Consider the following 25,007-nt stretch of genomic DNA (forward strand, 5'->3'; position numbering starts at 1 on the left):
ACTTTCCCATTTGCTGAACTGGGAGGTTAGCAGAGGCACTTTGCTGGTGTATCTCCCTCATTCCTATCACTCCGCAGCGGTGTCTCTGCATGTCTCCACTTCTCTATGTAGCCATAGACTCAGCATGTATTTTCTGCACCGAGCTATTCATGATGGTCCTAAGCACCAGTAAGAAACATCTTATGGGGGCCTGCTTCGCGTGCTGAGGTCCAAAGGTCTGACCATCCCCTTGACGATCCTGACCTGTCCCTTGCACAGTTTGTGCTGGGGTTTGGGGTCTTCTCTCTCAGTGTCCACAGGTGGACAGTGACATGGGGAGGAGAAGCAGGGCATACTTCTGCCTGGAAGGGATGGCTTTGCCCGTGGACCCCAAAGGCTACATGCTAAAATACCTCAGCCAGGGGTCAAGGGGCCTTTGGAGGAGAAAGAGGCAAAAAGGGGTTAACACTCTCTTCGTTCTGAAACCTAAGTAGGAAAATGCTGGAGTGTGAGCAGCACCGTGGCAGGTTTCACAGGAGCATGACTGGGTCCAAAGGAGATGACGTGATGGGACTAGGGGTCGAGTCCAGTCGGGTCACCCAGAGTGGGCGGTGCACAGAGGCGCCTCGGACTTTGACAGGTAGGGTGCCGCGTTCACGGCGTCCTAGTGCTCACTCTGGGGAAGGAGAATCTGCTCTTTGCTGGGATGCGCTGCCTGCTGGGTTAGTGGCCCTGGGCCAATGGATGACCTCTACAACCAAACAGTGGTCTGAGGCCAAAGCAAGGGGCTGGGATTACTCCCAAATCAATATAAAGTTGTAAGAAACTTGCATTTCAGAAGAAAATGCAAAATATAAAATTATTTGTAAATGGCTGATATATCCCTCATAATAGAAAAAAAAAAAGAGAATGAAAGGATTGAAACTTTATATAGGAACTCTGAGCAACAGGCCCCAGGAACTCTTGCTTAACTATCCACTTTACGCTACCATTTACCATTTATATGAATTGCATGCATTCTTCCTGAGCATATGCGACACCAACCAAATGTCCAGGATCTCAAAGTGGTCAAAAGTAAACAAATTCAACAATTTTTTTGTGGCATTTGGCTGGTCTCCAATGCTAATAAGATCTTGGCCAAAGTAATGTATTGCTGGCTCTTTCAAAATGATCAACAGAGTGTTCTGGATGTTTTAGTTGGACGTGATTTCTTGTCAGCAGTATAAGGAAGCTCTCAAAACCCTTTACTCCTTTTCCCCAATCTCAGGAACATCTTGGCACCATCAGCAGATCCAGCTTCTGACAGCTATAGTGCACACATGCATCTTAGGGATGCCCAGTGGGCAAATAACGAGTTGAGTTAAAGTTGAGGGCACTACGTCAGATTCATATCTTGTAAATAGAATTAGCTTTATTCAAATTTCTTCATTTGGCAAGCCGGAGCACAAAATGCCTGGAAGGCATGGACAGACAATGCTTCTAGTTCCCAGAGAAGATGCTGCTTTACGACCTCACAGATTATGGGTGTCTCCACAGCCTTTAGACAGTCGGTTACCAAAGATGTGCCCGAAACAGTGTCTACAGATATACGTGCTGATGCGTAAGCTTAGCCCGTGGTTCTCAGCCTTGTAAAGGCTGTTTGTAAAATGGAGGCAATAATGACTTCCTCGCCAAAAAGTCATCCATGACTGTCCAACCATAAGGCCTATTCGTCCAGCTAGATTTCTGGCACATCAGGAAAGCCCAGAGCTGCCGGGCCTCCACACACCTGAACCGCAGCATCCACTGTCCACGCGGCCAAGGCTTTTTACTGCAGGTGACGAAAAGTCACCACTGAATTCTATAGCCTCAAAAGTAGGACAGATGCACTGACACATCAACAAAATGGAAAAGATGCATTGATACCTCAACAAAACCGGAAACCAAAGGAAGGAAATACCTGAGAGACCAAGGGATGCACTCGCCTCATAAAATAGCTACTGCGGAGTCTGAAGGGTCCAGCCTGGGAGGCCAGTTCATAAAGCCACATCAGCAACACCATCTACATAATGCAGGCCATTTAAAATCACAAAGGCAGGATCCCCAAAGTCCAAGCGCCCCGGCTTGCCCTCGAGTCTTCATCCATTCACTCACGCTCTCGTGTCTCCTCTTGCGCCACACTCCCCTGATTCTCCTCCTTGGTCTCCGTCCTGGCCCACTTCCCCTCTCTGTCCTCTGAGTGCTGTGTGCTCAGGGCCTGGTCCTCAGCCGCTTCTCTTCTCCAGCCACACTCACTCCCTGGGTGACTCATTTTCAGTCCCACGGCTGTGCGTTCCATCAATACCCGGGTGATACCTAAATTCACGTCCCTAGCTCTCACCTCTCTCTCTTTGACTCCAAACTGGTATGTTCGATTTAATTTCAGTTAAAGGAGGACTTCAAAAGACACACCACAAACAAAGCACCAGAACAACCAGAAAAGCCTATCTGATGGATCGGACAAAGCAGCTCGCGAATTATGTGGCTGTGCGATTTATAATCTGTGCACTCAGGAAACGTCCTGCATAGTTTTTTTTAAAGTGTTTCACAAAAACTTGTTATGTCTATGCTCAATCTGTATTTGCTCATGTGCACAGTCCCCATGTTTTGAACAGGTTGTGTTTCAAAACCCTTCTGGTAAATTAATATTCTGTGTCTTGGGATGCAGTTTTTCAGAGAAGTATGGCTTCGTCTAAGAATCTCTAACTGTCTCCAAATTCTCCCTTCTGTTTCCATCCATAAATGAATCAATGTGATACACCACATTAATAAAATGAAGGATAAAAGTCACACAAACACCTCAATAGATGGAGAAAAAGCATTTGACAAAACTCAACATCCTTTTGTGTTAAAAACTCTCAACAAACTGGGTATAGAGGGAATGTACCTCAATATAATAAACACCATGTATGACAAGTCCACAGTTAACATCATACTCAATGGTGAAGAGCTCACAGTTTTTCCTCTAAGATCATAAACAAGACAAGGATGCCTACTCTCACCACTTCTATTCAACACAATACTGGAATTCCTAGCCAAAGCAATCAGGCAAGAAAAAGAAACAAATGGCATTCAAATCAGAAAGAAAGAAGTAAAATTGTCTCTATTTGCAGATGACATGATATTATATATAGAAAACCCTAAAGACTTAACCAAAAAAACCTGCTAGAATTAATAAACCAATTCAGTAAAGTTGCAGGATACAAAATCAATGTAGAAAAATCAGTTGCATTTCTATACACCAACAATGAACTATCAGAAAGTGAAATTAAGAAAACAATCTCATTTACAATAGCATCGAAAAGAATAAAGAACCAGGAATAATTTTTTTCCAGTATTATTGAAAAATAATTGACACACATCACTGTATAAGTTGAAGGTGTACAGCATGATGGTTTGTTATACATATATTGTGAAATGATTACAGCAATAGTTTAGTTAACATCCGTCATCTCATATAGATCCAATAAAAAGGAAAGAAAATAATTTCTCCTTGTGATGAGGAATAAATTTAACCAAGGAGGTGAAAGACTTGTACACTAAAAACTACAAGATATTGATGAAAGAAACTGAAGAAGACACAAATAAATGGAAAGATACTTCATGTTCATGGTTTGGAAGAATTTATATTGTTAAATGTCCATACTACCCAAAGCAATATACAGATTTAATGCAATCCCTATCAAAATTCTAATGGGCTTTTTCACAGAAATAGAACAAAAATCTTCAGATTTGTATGGAGCCACGAAAGACTCAGAATACCTATAGCAATCTTGAGATAGAAGAACAAAGCTGGAGGCTTCACACTTCTTGATTTCAAACAATATTACAAAGATATAGTAATAAAAACAGTATGGCAGTGGCATAAAAACAGACACTTAGATCAATGGAACAGAATAGAGAGCCCAGAAATAAACTCATGCACATATGGTTAGTTAATTTACAACAAAGCAGCCAAGAATATACAATGGGAAAAGGGTAGTCTCCTTAATAAACGGTGCTGTGAAAACTGGACAGCCACATGCAAAAGAAGGAAATTAAACCACTATCTTACACCACACGCAAAAATCAACAATTGTGTGTGTGTATATACACACACACACACACACAATGGAGTAGTGTGCAGCCTTAAAAAGAAGGAAATCCTGCCATTTGCAACAACGTGTCTGATCCTGGAAGGCATTATGCTAAGTGAAATAATCTAGCCAGAGAAAGGCAAATACTGCATGGTGTCAGTTATATGTGGAATCTAGAAGGAAAAAAAGAGCTGAACTCATAGAAACAGAGAGTAGAAAAGTGGTTGCCAGGGTTTTAGGGGGTTGGGAAAAGGGTACAAACTTTCAGTTATAAGATGAATAAGGTCTGAGGATCTAACGTATAACATGGTGACTATAGTTGATAACACTGTACTGTATAACTGAAATTTGCTAAGAGAGTAGAACTTAAATGTTCTTACTAAAAAAAAAAAAAAACTATGTCAGGTGATGGATGTGTTAATGAACTTGATGAGGGAATCCTTTCACAATGTACACATATGTCAAATCATCACATTGTACACTTAAAATATCTTATAATCTTATATGTCAATGATACATCAATACATCTGAAAACATAAATAAAAAAAAAACTACTTTAGCATTCACTGCAGACCACTGTGGACAGATATTTAAATCCCAAACCCAGAATCAAGAGACAGAAACCGGGAAGCAGCAATTACTCGAGGCGGAGATTCCACCTTCAAAGGTCCTGAGCATCATTGGGCTCTCTATCCTTCGGGGCACGCAAAGACAGACTGTCCTCCCCACGTGCGGGACAAATTCATTACACCCTTCACTAAGACTCTGAAGGCTTGGAAAGAAATAACATTCCCATTTTACTTGAAATTGAATTAAAAGGTGAATACAAAACCAAAGATCTACCAAGAGCCAAAACTAGAATTAGAACAGATTAACTTCTGATTCCAAGTTTTGACCTTGGAAGAAATTGACCTGGACATTATAAATTATCAGCATGATGCAAATTATCCCAAAGTGTCCTTATAACCAAGTGTCTAATTACAAATTACATTATGCTAAGATATGTAACATTTGTTACTGTTATACACTGGAAAATAACATATTCAAATGTGGCTTATTCTTTTTTATAATCTGAGACCTATCTTCCAAATCCTCTTTGATCTGAGAGATTGGAAACTTGAAATATTGACTCTCCTTACCTGATGTTGGCTCGATAGTAAAGGCTTGATGAGACTGAACCAAAGTGATATGAAACTCGAAATCTACAGGGCTACTGCACTGCAAAGGTATAACATAATTTTTGCTGCAAAAAGAAAGAGGAAGAAAATATTATTTTTCTTTATAGACTAGCTCTTTTGGTATCAAGGAATACAGATTCATGTTATGTGATGAAAACCACAACAATGATGACAGTCAACAAAAGCAATAATTCCTGGGTGTCAGCCATCCTGCACACCTCCCAGATACTAACTCCTCTGCTCCTGTGAGGGTGCCATGGCTTCCTCACCTGCAGAAGAGGAAGCTGAGGCACAAGAGAGGGTCCGTGTCCTGCCCAGGGTGCAGAGCCAGACCTAATGCACGGCAACCGTCCCGAGGAACAACACTCCAACACCCCTGTCCTTGCTGCCACTCAAGGACTGTCAGGTTTGTCCTGTTGGACACTCACAGCCACAGGGAAAAGGCGTCTCTGCCGCACAGCAGGACCCAGAGGACCCAGGACACGCTGAACAAACAGGCGCTACGGAAAGCCTGGGGAGCCCTGGCCGTTACAGAGCTGGAACTAGGCTGCTTCGAAGAAACCACACTTTGGGTTGTGTTTGAAATAGCGAGAGATTCTTTATTTGGTTAGAAGTCCAACAACCAGTACAGGACCCGGAGAGGGTCTGTGCATCCAGAAATGCGCTCCCACCCGAGGCAAGGCTGACTTCTGAGTGAGTCTGAGGTTGTTGCCTACGGCACCACAGGAGCTGCCGCAGCAGTGGCATCTCTCAGAGAGCCCTGAGCTTCTCCTAATGTCCCTCCTTCCATCAGACCAAGCCCAGGTCAGCCAGAGTTTGCAGGATGAGCGAGGCCTGGAGAAGCAGAGCTCTCCAGCTGTCGCTTGGCATTCTGTGCAGAGCTGGGGCAGGTTATCTGGGCTCCTTTCATCAGATGGACATTGAGCTCCTCTTTGAAGTGACTCAGCCACACTCTCTGTCCCTGCTTTTCCTTGCACTTCCTCCCTTCTCCTTGGGGCTGTGCATCTCCTCTCCACCTCATAACTCCCGCGCTCTCACAGCCAATCATGCCCTCCTAGCCAGAGGCTGGTTCCTAACTCTTAACACTTCAGGTGGGGCCCTCCCTGTCATCTGCTCTCCTCCCTCACATTTCCCAGTTCATGCTCCTGGGAGAATGCAATTGTAATCACTTGTGTAATCGCTAGCCCTCCAGGATCAGTTCCACTGACCCCATCTTATCAAGAGAGTAATTTAGAGTTGTCTTTCAGCAGGGACAACACAAAGAAGCAAAATTACAGGCCAACATCACTGACGAACATAGATGCAAGAATCCTCAACAAAATATTGGCAAAGTGAATACAGCAATACATTAAAGGGATCATACACCATGATCAAGTGGGATTTATACCAGGGACACAGAGATAGTTCAACACTCACAAATCAATCCATGTGATACACCACATTAACAAAATGAGGAATAAAAATCACATGATCATCGCAATAGATGTAGAGAAAGCATTTGACAAGATCCAACATCCATTTGTGATAAAAATCTCAACAAAATGGGTATAGAAGGAAAGTACCTCAACATAATAAAGGCCGTATATGACAAACCCACAGCCAACATCATACTTAATGGTGAAAAATTGAAAGCCATTCCTCTGAGAACAGGAACAAGACACTTGCCACTCCTTTTCAACATAGTACTGGAGGTTTTGGACAAAGCAATTAGGCAAGAAATAGAAATAAAAGGCATCCAAATTGGAAAGGAAGAAGTCAAACTCTTGCTCTTTGTTGATGACATGATTCTACATATGGAAAACCCTAAAGAATCCATCACAAAACTAGTAGAAATAATCAACAACTACAGCAAAATTTCAGGGTAAAAAATCAACTTATGAAAATCAGTTGCATTTCCATACACTATAACAAACTAGCAGAAAGAGAAGTCAAGAATACAATCTCATTTACAATCGTAACAAAAAGAATAAAATATCTAGGAATAAATTTAACCAAGGAGGTGAAAGACCTATACCCTGAAAACTATAAGACATTATTGAAAGAAATCAATGATGACATAAAGAAATGGAAAGATATTCCATGCACATGGATTGGAAGAATAAATATAGTTAAAATGTCCATATTACCTAGAGCAATCTACAGATTCAATGCAATCCCAATGACATCCTTCACAGAAATAGAACAAAGAATCCTAAAATTTATATGGAACAACAAAAGAAACCCAATAGCCAAAGCAATGCTGAGAAAAAAGAACAAAGCTGGAGGCATCACAATCCGCGACTTCAAAACATACTACAAAGCTATAGTAATCAAAACAGCATGGTACTGGCACAAAAATAGACACACAGATAATGGAACAGAATTGAAAGCCCAGAAGTAAAACCATACATCTATGGACCGCTAATCTTTGACACAGGAGCCAAGAGCATAAAATGGAGAAAGGAAAGTCTCTCCAACAAATGGTGCTGGGAAAACTGGGCAGCCATGTGCAAAAGAATGAAAGTAGGCCATTATCTTACACCACACACAAAAATAAACTCAAAAGGGACCAAAGACTTGAAGGTAAGACCTGAAACCATAAAACTCCTAGAAGAAAATAGAGACAGTCCACTCTTTGACATCAGGCTTAGCAGCATCTTTTCAAATACCATGTCTACTCAGGCAAGGGAAATAGAAGAAAAAATTTAAAAATGGGACTACATCAGACTAAAAATATTCTGCAAAGCAAAGAAAATCATGAACAAAATAAAAAGACAACCCACCAACTGGGAGAAAATTTTTGCAAATCATATATCTGACAAGGGGTTAATTTCCAAAATATATAAAGAACTCATACAACTCAACAACAAAAAAAGAAACAACCTATCAAAACATGGATAGTACACGAACAGACATTCTTCCAAAGAAGACCTACAGATGGCCAACAGGCACATGAAAAGATGCTCAGCATCACTAATTATTAGGGAAACACAAATCAAAACTACAACGAGATACCACCTCACACCCCTCAGAATGGCTATAATTAACAAGACAAGAAATAACAAGTGTTGGAGAGGATGAGGAGAAAAGGAAACCCTCATCCACTGCCGGTGGGATGCAAACTGGAGCAGTCAGTATGAAAAGCAGTATGAAGATTTCTCAAAAAAATTAAAAATTGAAATACCACACAATCCAGCTATCCTGCTACTGGGTATTTATCCAAAGAGCATGAAATCAACAATACAACGAGATTTATGCAGCCCTATGTTTGTTGCAGCATTATTCACAACAGCTAAGACATGGAAGCAACTCGAGTGCCCATTGTCGGATGAATGGATCAAGAAGATGTGGTATATATATATACAATGGAATACTACTCAGCCATAAAAAATGACAAAGTCATGCCGTTTGTGACAACATGGATGGATCTTGAGGGTATGATGCTAAGTGAAATAAGAGAAACAGAGAAAGACAGACACTGTATGATTTTATTCATATGTGGAAGATAAACAAACACATGGATAAAGAGAACAGATTAATCATTACCAGAGAGGAATGGGGTGGGGAGGTAGACAAAAGGGGTAAAGGGGCACATATGTATGGTGAAAGATAAAAAGTAGACTATTGGTGGGGCCAGCCTTGTGGCTGAGTGGTTAAGTTCATGTGCTCTGCTGCAGTGGCCTGGGGTTTCCCTGGTTCAAGTCCTGGGCGTGGACATGGCACTGCTCATCAGGCCATGCTGAGGTGGCATGCCATATGCCACAACTAGAAGGACCCAAAACTAAGAATATACATCTATGTATCGGGGGTCTTTGGGGAGAAAAAGGAAAAAAATAAAATCTTAAAAAGAAAATGTAGACTATTGGTGGTGGGCACTATGCAGTCTATAAGAAACTGACAGATGGTAATGTCCTCTTGAAACTACACAATGTTATAAACCAATATGACTTCAATAAAATAATCTTTTAAAAAAATTAAGAGTTGTCTTTCAGGAATTGAGACCCCTTGTCCACTTCAGGCCAGTTGAGATCACCAACTCATCGACTGGGACTTTGCAAATGCTCAATAAGTGATCTCTTTGGTGTCAAGGAGCTAAAAACTCCACCCTCGGATCACGGTCAGGCCTCCATTTTGTGAACACGCATCCTGTGAAGAGCCGTGAAGCTTGACTACGCCTGCGCAGATCATCAATCACCTCACGTCTCCCTTCCTCCGATCGTCTACTCCCGCACTTCAGACTGCCCTGCCCCTCATCCCGTAAGTAGCGCCCAAGCCCTGGATCAGGGAGACAGATCTGAGGGCACATGCCTCCTGTCTCCTTGCAGATCTCACAAAATAAAGCTACATTTCTTTTCCCAAAAGCTGATGCTGTACTAATTGGCTTTTTTTTTTTTATGAGCACTGGGCAAGAGAACCCCAATTTCGTGAGGTAACACTTAGAGCAGAGTTGCCAGGTCAGCTCATCTGCTGCCTTCTGGGCATCGGACCCAGTGCGTCTGTTTCCCATGATGCCCCACTCCTTACAGCCCAGCACCTGTCTACGTGGGAGACTCTGAGCCCCACAAAGGCAGCGTTGAGTCTGCTTGCTTCTCCGGGGTGACCTCAGCAAAACCCCAGCGTCCCACAAAGACTAAACACTCAGTAAATATTTGTTGGAGTAAAGCGAAATAACTCTTTCGGTAGCAATTTTGGGGATGTAGTGTGGTTCAAATGTGGCTTTAAAAATTATGCCCAGAGCATTTTTATTTGGCTTTCAATTCACTACCTTTTTAAAATTTCTGAAATATTCCAAATGTAAAGAAAAATACAGAGAATGATAAAATAAAGATCCCTTTGTCCACTACCAAGCTCAAGCAAATCTTTTTGCTTTGGGTAATCTAGCAGAACAGTTGAAACTCCCTGTACTCCTCTCCCTTGTCCTCTGCTCCTTCCTGTCTCCCCAGCGGGGACCCTATCCCGTCACTGTCTGTCATTCCCATGCATTTTTATAATATCACCACATAGACATGTACCCATAAAATATATAATATTGTATTATTTGTTTTCAACAATATTGTTCTAAAACTTGCTAGCTTTGCTCACCACTATGCTTTTGAGATTGATGCATGCGGATACATTGATAAATGACTATAAATGAAACGATTCATTCATTTTAACCAGTGATGAGTATTCCACTATATGACTATATCTTCCTTATTTATGACTCTCTTGCTGAAGGGCATTTAGGCTGTTCGCACTTTTTCACCATTGCAAAGTGGCAACGACAATCCTTGCATGTGATTCCTTACGCATCTGCGCCAGAGCTACTCCAGGTATAACCAAGAAATGGAATTGCTAGTTAGCAGCAGGGTAAAAATATCAACTTTACTAGATATGGCCAAAATGCTCTGCAAAGCCGTTTGACCAATTTATACTTGCACCAGCAGCATGTGTGAGTTACTGTTGCTTACCAACACGGGATTTTCAGGCATTTTAACTGCTTCCAACCCGAAAGAGGTGGAATGGTATTTCATTTTATTTTCATTTTCATTTCTTTGAGGTTGAGCTTCTATCCATATATAACCATTTGAGTTTCCTCTTCTATGCGTGTGCATATCCTTTGCCTATTTTTCTATGAGGTTTTCTATTCTCTCATTAATTTGTAAATTCTAGATATTAACTTTGTCAATTATATCTATTGATATAAATTCTACAGAAGGGTCATAATGCAGAATAATCTCTTCAGCCAACAGTGAGATGAACACTTCACAGGTTTTTTACCAAAATCATAAATCCTGTCCTAAATAAGCCTCCACTAGAAGCATGCAGTCCATCTTAACTCTCTGAGATGGGTCCTAATTCTGAAACACAGGGTTCACAAAGGTCATTACATCTTCAAGGCAATTCAGCACAACGGACACTCAGGCCCCACTGAACATCAGCTACTCTACAGCACTGGGTAGAGAAAACTAACATTACAAGTTGTGTTCGCCCCTCAGGACGTAAGTAGCCTTGGGTAATGGTCAATGTGAAGCGTTAAACTGCCCCAAATGCCCAGTCTCTGAAGATCAGGCCAGTGACTCCTACAGCCACACGGGCTGAACGGCCCTCCAGTCAGTAACCCGAGGGATCTGCTCACCGCTGCCCCAGCGAGGGAAAGTCTGCTGCTCAGGAATCCTCTGCTATAAGCTGCACGTTTGCATTTTCCTGAACTAAAACAAAAAACTGCTAGGGCTTTTTATATATGCCCAATTTTCAACTAATTTCAGAGCTTTGATAATTCCCATAGAAAAGGTGTCAGGGTATTTCTTTAATGATGATTACATGAAGCCAAATTCCTGAGGCATTAGTCAGTCTGGAGAAACAAACAATTCCTTAACGGCACAATATTCCAAGCACCTTGATTCAGAAGCAGACACAGCAGTGCAAGTAAAATACATTTCAGTGGAATCACTGAACTTTGCTTTCATGGCTGCTGTTCGTATTATGGATGTCAAATTAGTGTAGATGGCCGCCATAATCATAAATCAAGGGCAGTCTAGATTCATTTGGGCCAAAAGGAATTTTGGCAAATATAAAGTTTAGTTTATATAGAAGTTTTTCATATTTGAAGAAACAGAATCCCATTAGCCTCGGGGGGAGGGGGGGCGGGGTGTAACTTAAAAATTCTAAACAAAATTCCCATTGCTAAATACCATTTAAACGGATCCACAGTGAAGAAACATGCATAAATATACATATCTGAGGCCTATTAATTCATATCTTCCATCTAGTATTCCTCAAATGCAAATAGGAGCCTGAGTTAGAGTTCTTCTATAACTTACAGGAAGCAACCAATTAAAATATTAAAGCAGACAGAAATTAGTACTTTGGGAGGTAACCATAATGCTTATCTCTGTTACTTTATTATTTAAACAGCTTATCAATTATGCTAAGGCCATGTACAAAAATATATTAAGTACTTTAAAAGAATTATTCCCTATCTTGAATAAAATCCAATCCACACCTTTTAAATACAAGACATGTATTATCGTGTACAAATTGTGCACCTATTAGAAGAGAGTACAAATTTACCTTACAGAAAGTAAACATAAAATAATATATAAATTCAAATTTCTTTCTTGTCCCTTCTCTAAATAAATACTAGTAGAGAGCCAGACATCACATTAATTTCCATTTAACCCACTAAACATTTGTTTTTACCTTACTCAGATGTTATTTTTATCGTTTACCCTAAAATTTAACATTGTGTTTGTCAAAAGAGTAATCAAGGATTTTTTGAGAGAATGAATGATCTTGTGAACTTATTGTAGATACCATAAAATCAAATTTCCTCCCTAATTCAAAAATCTCAATGTCTACAGAGTGGAATGAGCAAGCCAGCTTGCCATAAATATGATTTTACTCCGTGTTGGAGAATAAAGGGGAACTGACAACGAGCATGACAAATGCTCACTTACTACAAGATGCTGGAACCAGGCGGCACAGTAAATTAACCATTAGCTATTATGCTTGTATAAAATATGAGGGAAACACCATCGAGATAATGAGAAGCCTCCCCACAGAGATGTACGGGTAATTTAAACTACGACATAGACTATAACATGAATTTAGTAGGACTTTTCCTTTGTCAACTGCTCATTGATATAGAAATCATTTACAGATCAAAAGATGTGAACAGCAATGATGTATCTGTGTGACATTCTTTCTCTTCCAAATGTACAGCAGACTTGTGAAAGAACTGAGGCTGAGCCAGCTTTGGGACACACATTATGACAGTTTTAAAACAAGCTGATAAACTCTTCGACACTCCTTCCACAGAGAGGTGGAGTCGTGTCTTCTTCCCTGGAATCTGGGCTCTATAATTACTTAACTACTAGAATACAGTGCAAATCATGCTGTACCCATTTCTTAAGACCGAGCCTGAAATACTGGCATCTCCCGCTTCTCTTGGGATACTCATTCCAGAACCTAGCCACCATGTTGTAAGGAAGCCCAAGCAGCCTGTGGAGAGATCTACATGGAGAGAAGAAGCTCCCAGTCCTCAGCCCAGCTGAGCTCCCAGATAATAACCAGCACGTGAGTGGACCATGTTGGAAGTGGAACTTTTAGCCCCCAGCCAAGCAGCCCAAGCTGACTCTACAGGAAGCAGAGCCGAGCCTTCTCCGTGGAGCCACGTCCAAGCTGTAGATCCAGGAGCAAAGTAAATGATGGTTGTTATTTTAAGCCACTACTTCTAGGTTGGTTTGTTACACAGCATTAGAAAAACTGGCCCAAACAGCATTCTCTCTGACCTCATTGCCCCTTTTAGTGAATGATTACCTAACCCCATTTCTGGTTGCAACTTAATTTGGCAATTTTAATGTCTTTTTTTTTTTACTAGCCCTTAATATGTACCAATCATTGTGCTTGTATTTCAGTTAACCCCCTTAACATCCCTATGAGTTTAGTACTATTACTTTGCTCATTTTGTGGATAAGTAAACTGACCTCTGGGGAGGTCCAAGGTCACACAGTTGATAAGGGGTGAGGTGGAAATTCATACCAAGTCTCCAGAACCTGCCTCTTAACTGATTTACTGTTACCGCTCCTAGTCTCTGACATTAAGGAACAGCGAATGACATTTCATTGTTTGCACTGTAGTCTTCTTCTCTGTTGACATTCTCTGTGAAACAGATCCTCTGTGCCTTACTTGTTGAGCTTTTTAGAAGGCATTTCCTTTAACTAGCCGACCAACAAGAAAGGCCTATAAGATCCCAAGACCTTTTCTCAAATGTTACCAACCTCCTCTCAAGAACAGCCTGCACATGGAGAGGAAGGAGGAAATCTGGGCACTGGCCGGTGAGTTTCCCTTGAGCTTTGGCTGTAGTTGCTGTATTCATAATGTCCAACAAAAACAAAAAGAAATCAGACATAATGATTAGTTGCCTGATAAGCCAGACCCCCAACCCCCCAAACAGATCGGCAACTATTTGAAAAGACATAAAGAGTTGAGGTAAATTATATTTCAGATTTCAAGGATGCCCTTTTATCTAAGATAATTTATGTTCCAATGAATTTCATATTTTTTTAAATCTTATTTTCAAAGACACAATCAATCTCACTGGGAGTGGGGCCTCAAACTAGAAACACAGTGACCCATGATCCTTATTGATACAGTCAAAGCTAAACACAAAATTACATAAAGAAATGTTCAAGGAACAGGCATCTAATTATTGTACACACCTAGAGAATGAAACCCCACCCCAACTTGAGACCCAGCTCACCCTAGGATTAAGGTAAAGCCAATAAAGCGGGAGAGTCCGGGAGATCTGACGTTTTCCCTCTAGCTGGCCTGGGCTTCGCGCTCCTTTCTCGGCCGTGGTTCAGTTCCTCCCCAGCCTTACTGAGTTACTGAGTCCTCCCTGCTGGTGAAACCACCCCACCTCTTACCCTCACCCGTTCTGTAGTTGAGGAAAAGGTGGAATTCTGGCGAAAACACTAGGGAACAACTGGAATGAAATGAGGTCACCTCTGCATACTCGGGAAAAGAAATTAAGGCATTTCTCTGGGGGCTGGAAAGAAACTGAATTCAGGAGAAGTTAGAGATGACCAGAGGACATGTTCCCTGTCATCTGTAGAGATAATATGTACCCTAGTCACTTCTTTAAAAATTGTGATAAAATGTACATAACATAAAATTTAACATTTTGACCATTTTTTTTTTTTTGGCACCTGGGCTAACAACCATTGACAATCTTTTTTTTTTTCTGCTTTATCTCCCCAAAGCCCCCCTCCCCCCCCTTCCCGTACACAGCTATATATCTTAGTTGCAGGTCCTTCTAGTTGTGGGATGTGGGACGCCGCCTCAATGTGGCCTGACGAGCAGTGCCATGTCCACGCCCAGGATCCGAACCCTGGGCCGCCGCAGCGGAGCGCACGAACTTAACCACTCGGCCACAGAGCCGGCCCCATTTTAACCATTTTTAAGTGTACAGTTTAGTGGCATTAAGTATGTTCACACTGTGCAAACATCACCATCCACCATCTTTATCATCTTGCAAAACTGGAACTCTCTACACGTTAAACAATAACCCCCGCCCCCTCACCCGGTCTCTCAAAACTGCCATTCTGCTTTCCGTCTCTGAATCTGACGACTCCAGCTACCTCACATGAGTGGAGTCATACAGTATAAAAGGCCTTTTAAAAGTTAAATATTAACTTCAGTTATAAATGAAAATTATTGATATAAACAATGCATTTTATAGAAAATAGCACCTTACAACCCCCCCGAGTTGCAGAGAAAGCGGGATAATGGGGGAAAGAATGAAATTCAGGGTGGCTCCTGTGGATTATAGCAGGGCCCATGTGCAGAGACCAAGGAGGTCTGGCGTGGGAAGAAAGTCACCTCACAGGGAAAGGAAGCAGCTAAAGCGAGTCGAGACGGGAGATGAAAAGCCTCCTGGTTTCTTTTTTTGTTGAGGAAAATACAGCATCTCCTGGGAGAAGAGAAGAGGAGACACTACACACTGCTGATGGCCTTTCCTTCTCTCGGAAGAAATATTTTAGGTTTCTTACTGCTTAGTCCATGACACCAGGGTGGTAGTTTCATAGAAGCCACAAAATGTATATGCTGTTGTGTTTAACGAAACATTCCAAGAATTTATACAAAGACTAGAAAACCCTAAATAAGAAAACTATTCCACCTTTAATTACTGCTCCTGATACACACATCCATCTGCTCTGGACGCTGATCATAAATTCGTGCTGCTCCATCCCTCAGCCCCACACAAACCAACCGAGCAATTTTCCAAATCAAATTTGCACAAAATCAAAGGGAGAAAGTAGAGTATTGCAATTTTCAAGCTCGGCTTTCATAAGGTCAATATCGCTGCCTCCATTTTAGGATTTTCAGCCTTTTGACCACTTTCTCCAGGAGTCAAAAGTCTGGAATTCACCATTTTGTGAGAAAAACTTAAAAAAATAAAAAGTAAGTCTTCTATTGAAAGTTCCCTTTGTTGACTGTCTCAAGTTGGCACTTGCTTCTGCTAAATGGAAGGAGGATGCATTTATGCCCTTTCATTTTTAATACAGATCCCTGTGGTTTAGGGGTTGGATGATTTTCTTTTCCTGCTAAAATTTATAAAAAGAGACTGGGCCAAGATGAGTAACCAGGTCAGCAAAGGGATATCAAATCAAAGCAATGTTAACTACAAAACATGGGAGAATTTTTCATACAGTAAAAATTAAGGCTGTTGTTGAGTGGCTGTAGTCGTTTTGTCTGAATATCAGTTTTGAAGCAGTTTTAAAACACAAGTTCACTCCCGCTCCACATACCCACGTAAGGGCTGAGGTAAAGAACAAGCGGGTCAGCGTGCTCCAGTCACCCTTGTCAGAAAGTTTCCATAAAATGCTGCTGCTCCTTCAAATCAACCTTGAGTTTGGGATGCACAGAGCGAGACCCTAGTGAGAGTAAGGAGCGTGCTTCCCTTGCTGAGCTGGAAAAGGTGAATTTATTCTCTTTGAAGGCTGCACAAAATTCTTCTGAAGATCAGTTTTCTAATTTTACCCTGACACCCTCATTCTTAGCCAGTGATAGCTGGTTCTGGGGCCCCTCTCCACCAGTAAGGACTTTCTTTATCGGTACAATGCCAGGCAGGACCTGGATGTTGTCTCTGCTGGAGCCAGTTCTCACCGTCAGTCTTTCCCTCTCAGCACTGGTTCAAGAATGCACATTCTCCTGTGGCCCAGATGCTTTCAACTCCAGGGGCAGCGAGAGAATTTGGTTTTATTCGGACATCCTATTCTGACCTTGGTTATTCCCCCACTTTCTGAAATGAGCCATGAGGTTCCCCACTTAAGGAAAAGTATCCTTTAGTAAATTCCTAAACTTATGACGTAAAAGTTCCGGAGACGGAACTATCCCGGCTTTGGAATGGAGCAGCCGGGGACCTTTTCTCATAGTGCTGTGCATGTGGCCCTGTGGTCTACAAATGACCTGTAGCCCTGAGATGAACACACGGTTCCACTTGCTGTGAGAGCAACATGGTGGCCTTGCCCATGGGACCAGGTCCAGAGTGGAAAATGAGGAAGGGAAGGGGAATCCAGGGGAGGCCCCGGGTGACTTTCACGTAAGCTTATCGATAGCACACTAACCAGCTGGTCAACGGAGTCAGCTTGGTGCAAGGAGGATCAGTCGATGCACATGGAGAGAACAACCGCTCAACTGAATGGATTTGCTCTAGATTCCAACCAGTTATTTGCTGCCAGGTAGACACAACTGGTGAAACTGCAGAGCACGATGAATTAACACGAATCTTTTTAGAACCACGGGAATGGAAAGATATAAAATTTCAGTACCTAAGATAAGTATATTCTTATTGCGTATATGGGAAGGGTAAGATGGTATTTTATCTACAATTTTCTCTAAGATGTGAAGTGATTGAAAAATCTAACGGCCCTGATGGTTGGGTTTACCTAGTTATCGAGCACAGTTTCCACCCACGGAAAGGAGAGAGAGCTGCCAGTCCTCTGCACCCCATGGCGTTCGATTTAGAGATGTTGGACGGAACTGGATGCAACTTTTCTTATTTACAGAAGCTGTCAAAATACATTGTACCAGATCTTAAGCCACCGAAGTTGTTTATAAGTAGTTGGCAAATGTCCACACAGAGTTTTATCTCAGCAAGGAGAATTTACAACCACCAAATCCAGCCAATGAAAATGCAGGTGATGAATATACACAAGTCCACCTCATGACCTTGTGGAAAATGTACCGGGGTGCTACCCAGTCCTCAAGGAGGCTCAGCCCAGACCAGGCCTTCTCCCCGGAAGCAACCTTGCAGTAAGAAAGCAAACAGTGCGATTTATTAAATGCAGATTCTACAACTTCTGGCAATTTTGCCTAAATCAATTCTATATGCAAAGAGAAAATATATCCTTCTGAATCGACCTTCCACTGAATTTGTGTTCTCCCCTTACCTATATCTTTCTCCATAACGTATAGCATTTTTTTCTTCAGCTGTAGAAAATGTTGCTTTACTCTGCCATTTAAAAATATCAGTGCCCTTAGAACCTTCATGCACTGCTGCTAGGAATGGACACGAACAGCCACTTTGGGAAGCAGTTTGGCAGTTCCTCAAAATGTTAAACACAGCGTTACCATATAACACAGCAATTCCACCCAACAGAAATGAACACGCATATCCACATAGAAACATATTTACAAAGGTTCACAGCAGCATTATTCAAAATAGCCAAATAGCGGAAACAACCCAATGTCCATCAGCTGATGAATGGATAAATAGAACGCGGCCCATCACACAATGGACAACTATTCAGCAATGAAAAGGAAGTCCTGACGTGTGCAACAAGTTGCATGAACCTTGAAAACATTATGCCAAGTGAAAGAGATCAGTCACAGAAGACCACATAGTGTATGATTCCACGTATATGAAACGTCCAGAACAGACAAACTGATACAGAAAGTCAGTTAGAGTTTGCCTGAGGCTGGGAAGTTGGGAGGGGGAGTGAGGAGTGGGTATGGGGTTTCTTTTTGGGGTGATGACAATGTCCTAACATTGATTGTGGTGGTGGTTGCATATGGTAAAAACCATTGACTTGCACATTTTAAATTAGTAAATTTTATGATATGTGAATTATATCTCAACAAAACTATTTTTTGTTTTAAGGATAAATGCCGAGAAAGCAGCTCTCCATTCTAGACCTGCAGCCGCACCCTCACCTCAATCCCCGCCCCGCCCCTCCCTCTGTGGAGCTGCCACTGGGCCGGCTTGTGCACAGTCCCTGACAGGCTCTTTTGGGGGCTTCATGCATCCCCCTCGGCTGTCAGCCCAGTCCCTCATTGTCGGAAGCCCACCTTCAACCTGGCCGCCAGCCTTCCCACTCCAAGCCTCTCCCTCCCATTTCTCTGTATGTTGTCTACCTTTGTTAAAGTGTGAGCCAAACGGGCTGGGTCTCATTTGTGAGATCCCCAGGTAAAGATCTCTTTGGTGATGGTGATGATGATGATGATGAAGATGATGATGATAGCTAATACAAATCATTAACTATATGCTAAGCACTGTTCTTAGTACTATTAAGTATTAAAAATTTTCAACTATTATTGTTAACTATTCATAAATTCTATTTTAATTCATTTAATCCTCGGAACAATTCTATGAGGCAGGTACTCTTATAAGCTGCATTTTACAGATGACGGTTCTGAGAGGCACAGAGAGGTTGTCATTTTTCAGGGTCACACAGCCATCTTGAAGCAGAGCCTGGATTGGAATCCAGACAGAATGGCCCCAGAGCCTTAGTGGTCTATGCTGTTAAACATGACACTGCATTGCCTTGTCTCCTTTTCAGTTTCCTTATTGAAAGTCCTCATAGGCCAGGCAGGTAACAAAAATGAGTGGAGGGCTGAGTGTGAGCAATAGGGAGTGGTGGGGACTGCGGTGAGCTGACAAAGGCATAGTCCTCTAAAGAGGCAGCTTCCATTCTGGCCCAGCTGAACTGACTGTGATCACGCAGAAATGTGGGCCCAGTATTGCTGGATCTTCCTTTTTTCTTTTTTAAAGAAAAGTGGCAACTTAAATTTTCATTTGAAATCTTTTGATTTTTAAATGTTGACCGCTAATTCAAAGGTTTTTAAAAAATAAACTGTGTGGGCCACCACCATGTGGACCAAACCAAGCAGGTCAGCAGTTTAATTAAATCAGAAGCCACAAGCTGGGGGCCAGGCAGGCCAAATTCAGAATGGGTGAATGCATGAATGAATGAAGTGATGACAAGTTGAGCATTAAAAGCAGTCTTCAACAGACAAGATTTGACGATTCGTGGACCACTTCTTCATTCCCTTCCAACAATCTCAAAATTCCTTAGAAAACCATCCTGGGCTTTAGGTTTTCCATAAGGAGCCACAAACGGAAAGAGTGAGGTTGAGGGGCTGAGAGGCGAGTGGAACGAGGCAGTGGCAAAGCTGAGTCAGATGCCCCATCTCCCAGACACAGTGACAAGTGGATGGTGGAGCTGAAGGAGGCGCTGACCAGGAGGTGCCCTCTGGGTGGGGCAGGTAGGAAAACCGGGTGAGGTCGGGCACAGAAGCTGCCAAGCAGCCGGGGCAGGCGCAGAGCGGCAGCACTGGAGGGGCATCTGCTTCTGTCCACAGGCTGAGCTCACGAGCAGCCAGAGAAATAAATGGAGCAGCGCTGGGGGTGTCCTGTGCATACGGGGGTGAGGGCCTCACACTGAGCCAGAGGAAGAGCAGGAGCCAGAGGCAGGGCCGCTCAGCACTGAGGGAGATGCCCCAACGGGACTCGCAGGTAAGGAAACGCTGTGACAGGAATGAAACTGAGAGTGGCAAGCTTGGAGACCACAGTGAACCTGGACATCACGAATGAGGCAGCGCTTCTGATGCGTCGGAGCAAAGGCTGGGAGCAAGTCCACCCTCGTAGGGAGGAATATTTTCCCACTGATAATATTTAGACTTGTAGTAGGACTTCTAGTAGGTTTTGCTGCCTTTTTAAAATTTTCTACAGACAATGAACTCCCGTTAATGCTTGCATGTGGGCCAGACCACTCCCACCACCCGCCTCTTGGTGTGCCACTGATGGGGGTCCTGGGAGGCTGCCCGGGCCTCCTTCCCAGGCCCCGGTCTGTCCTGGGGAGGGAAGGCAGCCTGGACATGGTCGCCTGGCTTACGTCAGCCCTGCAGTATCCATTCATGACAAAATCCTCTGGGAGACGATCACCTCTGCCAGGTGACAGCTCACATCAGCTCGATTGCTCATGGAATCCACACCATCACTGCAGAAAAGTCTAAGTGCAGAGCCAGAGGAAGCCAGGCGGAGTGCTGACAAGTGGGTGTGTAAATCAAGGACAGTCTGCTGCCGCAGGTCTGCAGCGGATGCTGTCGACTCTTCTTCCCCGGCTGTTGCATACACCGCGTGCTCTAGAGTGCTGTGGCTGATGACTCTCACCTTGACCTTCTCCAGGGAGGTGCCCTTGGCTGGGCGACTGGGCCCCCATCCCTATTCTTCACTTCTTTATGGGTTATGCCTTAATGAATCATGTGCAATGTGTCCGTGTTTCTGCTTCTAAGGGACCTGACCTAAGACACTACTGCTACATTTAAATATTTGCAGTTACTGTCCATTTTTGAAGGGTCCCAGGCCCTCTCCTGTCTCGTGCCTGGCTCACCACAGTGGCCCTGGCCACGCCCCCTCCGATTCTCTGCACAGGCCGCCAGAGCTGGATCTGACTGCGCCATTTCTCTGCTTAAATCTTTCAGTGATGGCCTCAGGGTAAAATCTACCATTCCAGCAAAGCCTATGAGGTCTTCTGGCTCAGTCTTCTCCCTATTTCCCCTGCCATAGCTCCTGTGACCCACATCCAGTCACAGGAATGTTCTACACAGGCCTGGACGTGTTGTGCCATTTCACATTTCACATGTATCTCCATGCCTGGAATGCCACTGTCACCTTCCATCCCATGGTGTCCTCTTAGGATAACCGGATGTCACCCCCAAATGGGTGAGGACTTTCCCCATCTCTCCAGGCAGTTTCGTGCTCCCTCTTCGGGGCCTACACGGGACCCTGTGTGCCTCTATTACAGCACTTAGCAATTGGTGTAATTAATTGATGACGTGGTTCCATCACAATTACACTCGAAGACCTTCAGAATCAGAATCTTTGTCTATTCGTGTCTATTCTTTTTACCGTGGGTGATATTCAAAATATCCATCCACTGGGACTTCCCAAGCACTGCTCAATTAGAATGGATGGAAGGCCGGAGCCAGGTCCTGCGGGGCAAACTGCTAGGTATTAACAACTTAGTCACTGAGTCACCGGGAGACGAGGGGAAGGCGGAGAGGGGCCAGGCAGCTGGGATGCAGGGATGAAGGACTCAGGATGGGATCTATTTCCCAACAAGCACAAAAGCATTTTAGGATTTTAATGATTGGCATGGCCATTATATATCAACATCTAGCAGCTCAATATCCATCTTCTTTGTAACCCTAGGGGCAACAGCACTATGCCTGGCAGTAGGTATTTAACAACTATTTACTGAAAAAACAAGACATATCTTAAATTACAATTGGAATTATTAACTATTTTCCCGACAAGAAGGAAGAGGGAAGCTGAGATTTGGCTTCTACAGTGACTTTCTCCTGTCTTCGCCTTCCCCGTATCCACTCCCCCTGTTGCCAGGAGCATCCGGGGCTTCTGGCAGCTGCCTCGCCCCCATGACGGGGAGCCTGTTGAGGAGGAACTGTGTGTTGCACAGGCCAGAAAACCAAGACACGGGGAGAGGCAGACTCTGCAACCCGACTCAAACCCCGAGACCCGGCCACGCCTGAAGACCCATCTTGCACCCTTCCAATGAAAGGGCCTAATAAACTCCCTTTCTTGTTTATGATATTTTGACTTGGTTTTTTGTCCCTTTGCAACCACAGTCTTGCAAGTCCACCTTGCAAGTCCAGGCTAATTCAGCTAGAAGGATAGCTTTCTATTAGGAAAAATACAAACCTAAGTTTTTTCATACGTATCTCTTAACTTTTCACATCCTGTGACATTTTGATAGTTCATTTTGGTAACTCACCTTTCACCAAGGAGAACATTTGATAGGTTTATAAATGAGGGAAAGTCCAGCGTGTTCGTGACAGGATAGGCATGGATGGGAACAAGCAAAGTCTCGTCTCCCTAAAAATTAATGGGAGAAAAGTCAAGTTTACCAGATTGAAGACTATAATGTTCAAAGGTGAACTTGTAGATGCTTTATTTCTTGTTTTCTACCATTAAAAACACTTCCTTAAGAAACCTGAGTGCTTAAGTACAACATTAGAAATACTGAGTTTTCTTAGCTATAAACAAAGTGTAGGAAACACACTTAAGCACATTTCATTCATTTTTATCCAGGAAAGCTAAAGATAATGATGCTCTCATGTAGATACAAAGACAGAAATCTATCTGCTCCTATTTCAGGAAATTATATGGAAACACAGTCTTCAGTGGCCCGAGAGAGAGAAACCAGCACAGAGTCAGCTGAGCCCGACAGCGTCGCACAGTAAGCAATGAACTGGGCAGAGGGCGCGGGCCCTGCTCCCTGGTCCCGCGTAATGTGTGACCTGGCTCAAGATCTTTAACCTCCCCAGGCCTCGTTTCTTCCTTTGCAAAATGGGGATAATTCTGCCTTTCTTTATAGGCTCTGTAAGAACCAAGAAGATGACGGCCTTGGAAAGTGATAAGTCCTTCATGAAGGCCGGGAATCATCAGCATCCTCTTCAGTAGCGGGAGCCGGGCCCCGGCCCTCTGTGCCGTCCTGTCCCAGGATCTTCCTTCTTGATACAGAATGTTCCTCCTGAAAGCAGTACTCCACTTTCATTTTTAGCTTTTGTGTTTTTTTTTTTTTACTTGTGTTTGTTACTAAAACATACTCTTCCATTTAGTTTTGAAAAATTAAATTTACTTAACCTTAAGGCTTTTCAACTTGCAAGAGTTGGGCCTGGAATACAGAGCAAAGGGAAGGGTGGAGGCGACAGTGTTAAGAGAAGGACTGACAGCACGTGGAGCTGGCTCTGGCTGGAGGCCCAGGGGTGGACTAGGTGACCCAGGAAAGGCTCACAGGAACTCGCACAGCACAGCCGTCTGGGGGCAGACCCCCGGGGTGCCCCTGGGGAATCCCCGCACAAGACATCGTCCAGTCTCTGAGGTTTATAATCACAACTCGAGGCTCTTGCTAATTTCCTAACCTCGCACTTAAAGGAGTGTGTTTAATTTATTTGAAAAAGCCTTCGTCGTCTCCCAGCACCATACGATAAATGAGGTCTCAGGCCAGGGCAGGTGGAAAACCCGCAGCAAGCAGGGTCTCGTGGCTCTGCCCTGTCCTCGGTGGCCTAATGCTTTCCCAACTGGGACCCACGCCGCTGGAAAGGACCCTCCATGCCACTCAGATGGCTGCCCGAGGCATCCCAGTCCCTGGGCTGAGGATTCACGCTCGTCACTCTCTCTCTGTCTTCCTCCCTGGAGGATGTAAGATTTGACCCCATCCCCTCCCCCTAAAAGCAATTTGAAGAAGCTTACCTTACAGTGAACACGGATGCAATCATAATAGTATCGCCACTCGTCTGGAGAAAACGTAACGGTGACCGTGAGGGACAAGCCAGGGACAAGGCGGTGTTCCTAGAAGACAAGCGGGCTGTTGTCCGGACAAGCCCCAGAGCACACAGAGCACGGGACTGCGGTGACAACACACCACACAGCCGCCCCAGCAGACCCGGGACAGAGAGCCTCGACCCAACAGGGAACACGGGGCAGGAACTGGCACCCGCTGCCTACCTTTTTCACATACTTGATCTGAAAGTATTTGGTTTGTGGGGGTAAGATATGAACATCTATGTCTTCATTCGAGACGTTGACCAGATGCTGGGAGAGAAAAAGAAGCATTCAGAAAAATACACACTGTGTCACCCATTTGCATATTCATCTCCACATTTATTTACAGCTCATCTTGTTCCAAAAGGGATTTGAGGGGATAGAATGCACTTCTTAACTTTTTAAAAGATTCAAAATTCATCCTACACCATTCAAAGAATAATAAACACAACAATCACCATCTAAAGAACAATACGCCACGTGCCCTGTGCCCGGCTTAGGGGCTTCAGCAGAGCCTGCACCCCAGCGTCGCCCCAGCACGCACTGTCCCCTCACACCCCCTCCTCCCAGTCCTGACCAGCTACCCCGTGAGCCTCTCGGTTGAACTCACTTAGTCCTGTGATTCAACTGAGCTAGGAAGCCAGCCACCCACCAACCCCAATA

General features: G+C 43.5%; 1 protein-coding gene across 2 annotated transcripts in view; it reads right to left on the bottom strand.

Annotated features, from left to right (window-relative positions):
- LOC100147031 (cilia- and flagella-associated protein 221) overlaps window positions 1-25,007 on the bottom strand; it is a 90,817-nt gene that overhangs the window by 50,026 nt on the left and 15,784 nt on the right. The window contains exons 5-8 of one of the 2 annotated variants that reach the window (XM_023622768.2): window positions 24,528-24,614; window positions 24,273-24,371; window positions 22,792-22,892; window positions 5,213-5,316 (exon numbers count right to left, since the gene is read on the bottom strand). In XM_023622768.2, coding sequence (XP_023478536.2) covers window positions 5,213-5,316; window positions 22,792-22,892; window positions 24,273-24,371; window positions 24,528-24,614 — 391 coding nt within the window. The remainder of the gene's footprint in view (window positions 1-5,212; window positions 5,317-22,791; window positions 22,893-24,272; window positions 24,372-24,527; window positions 24,615-25,007) is intronic. The other variant, XM_070240686.1, reaches the window with a different exon arrangement.

The sequence above is a fragment of the Equus caballus genome, chromosome 18, assembly GCF_041296265.1.
Source record: "Equus caballus isolate H_3958 breed thoroughbred chromosome 18, TB-T2T, whole genome shotgun sequence".
NCBI classification, from domain to species: domain Eukaryota; kingdom Metazoa; phylum Chordata; class Mammalia; order Perissodactyla; family Equidae; genus Equus; species Equus caballus.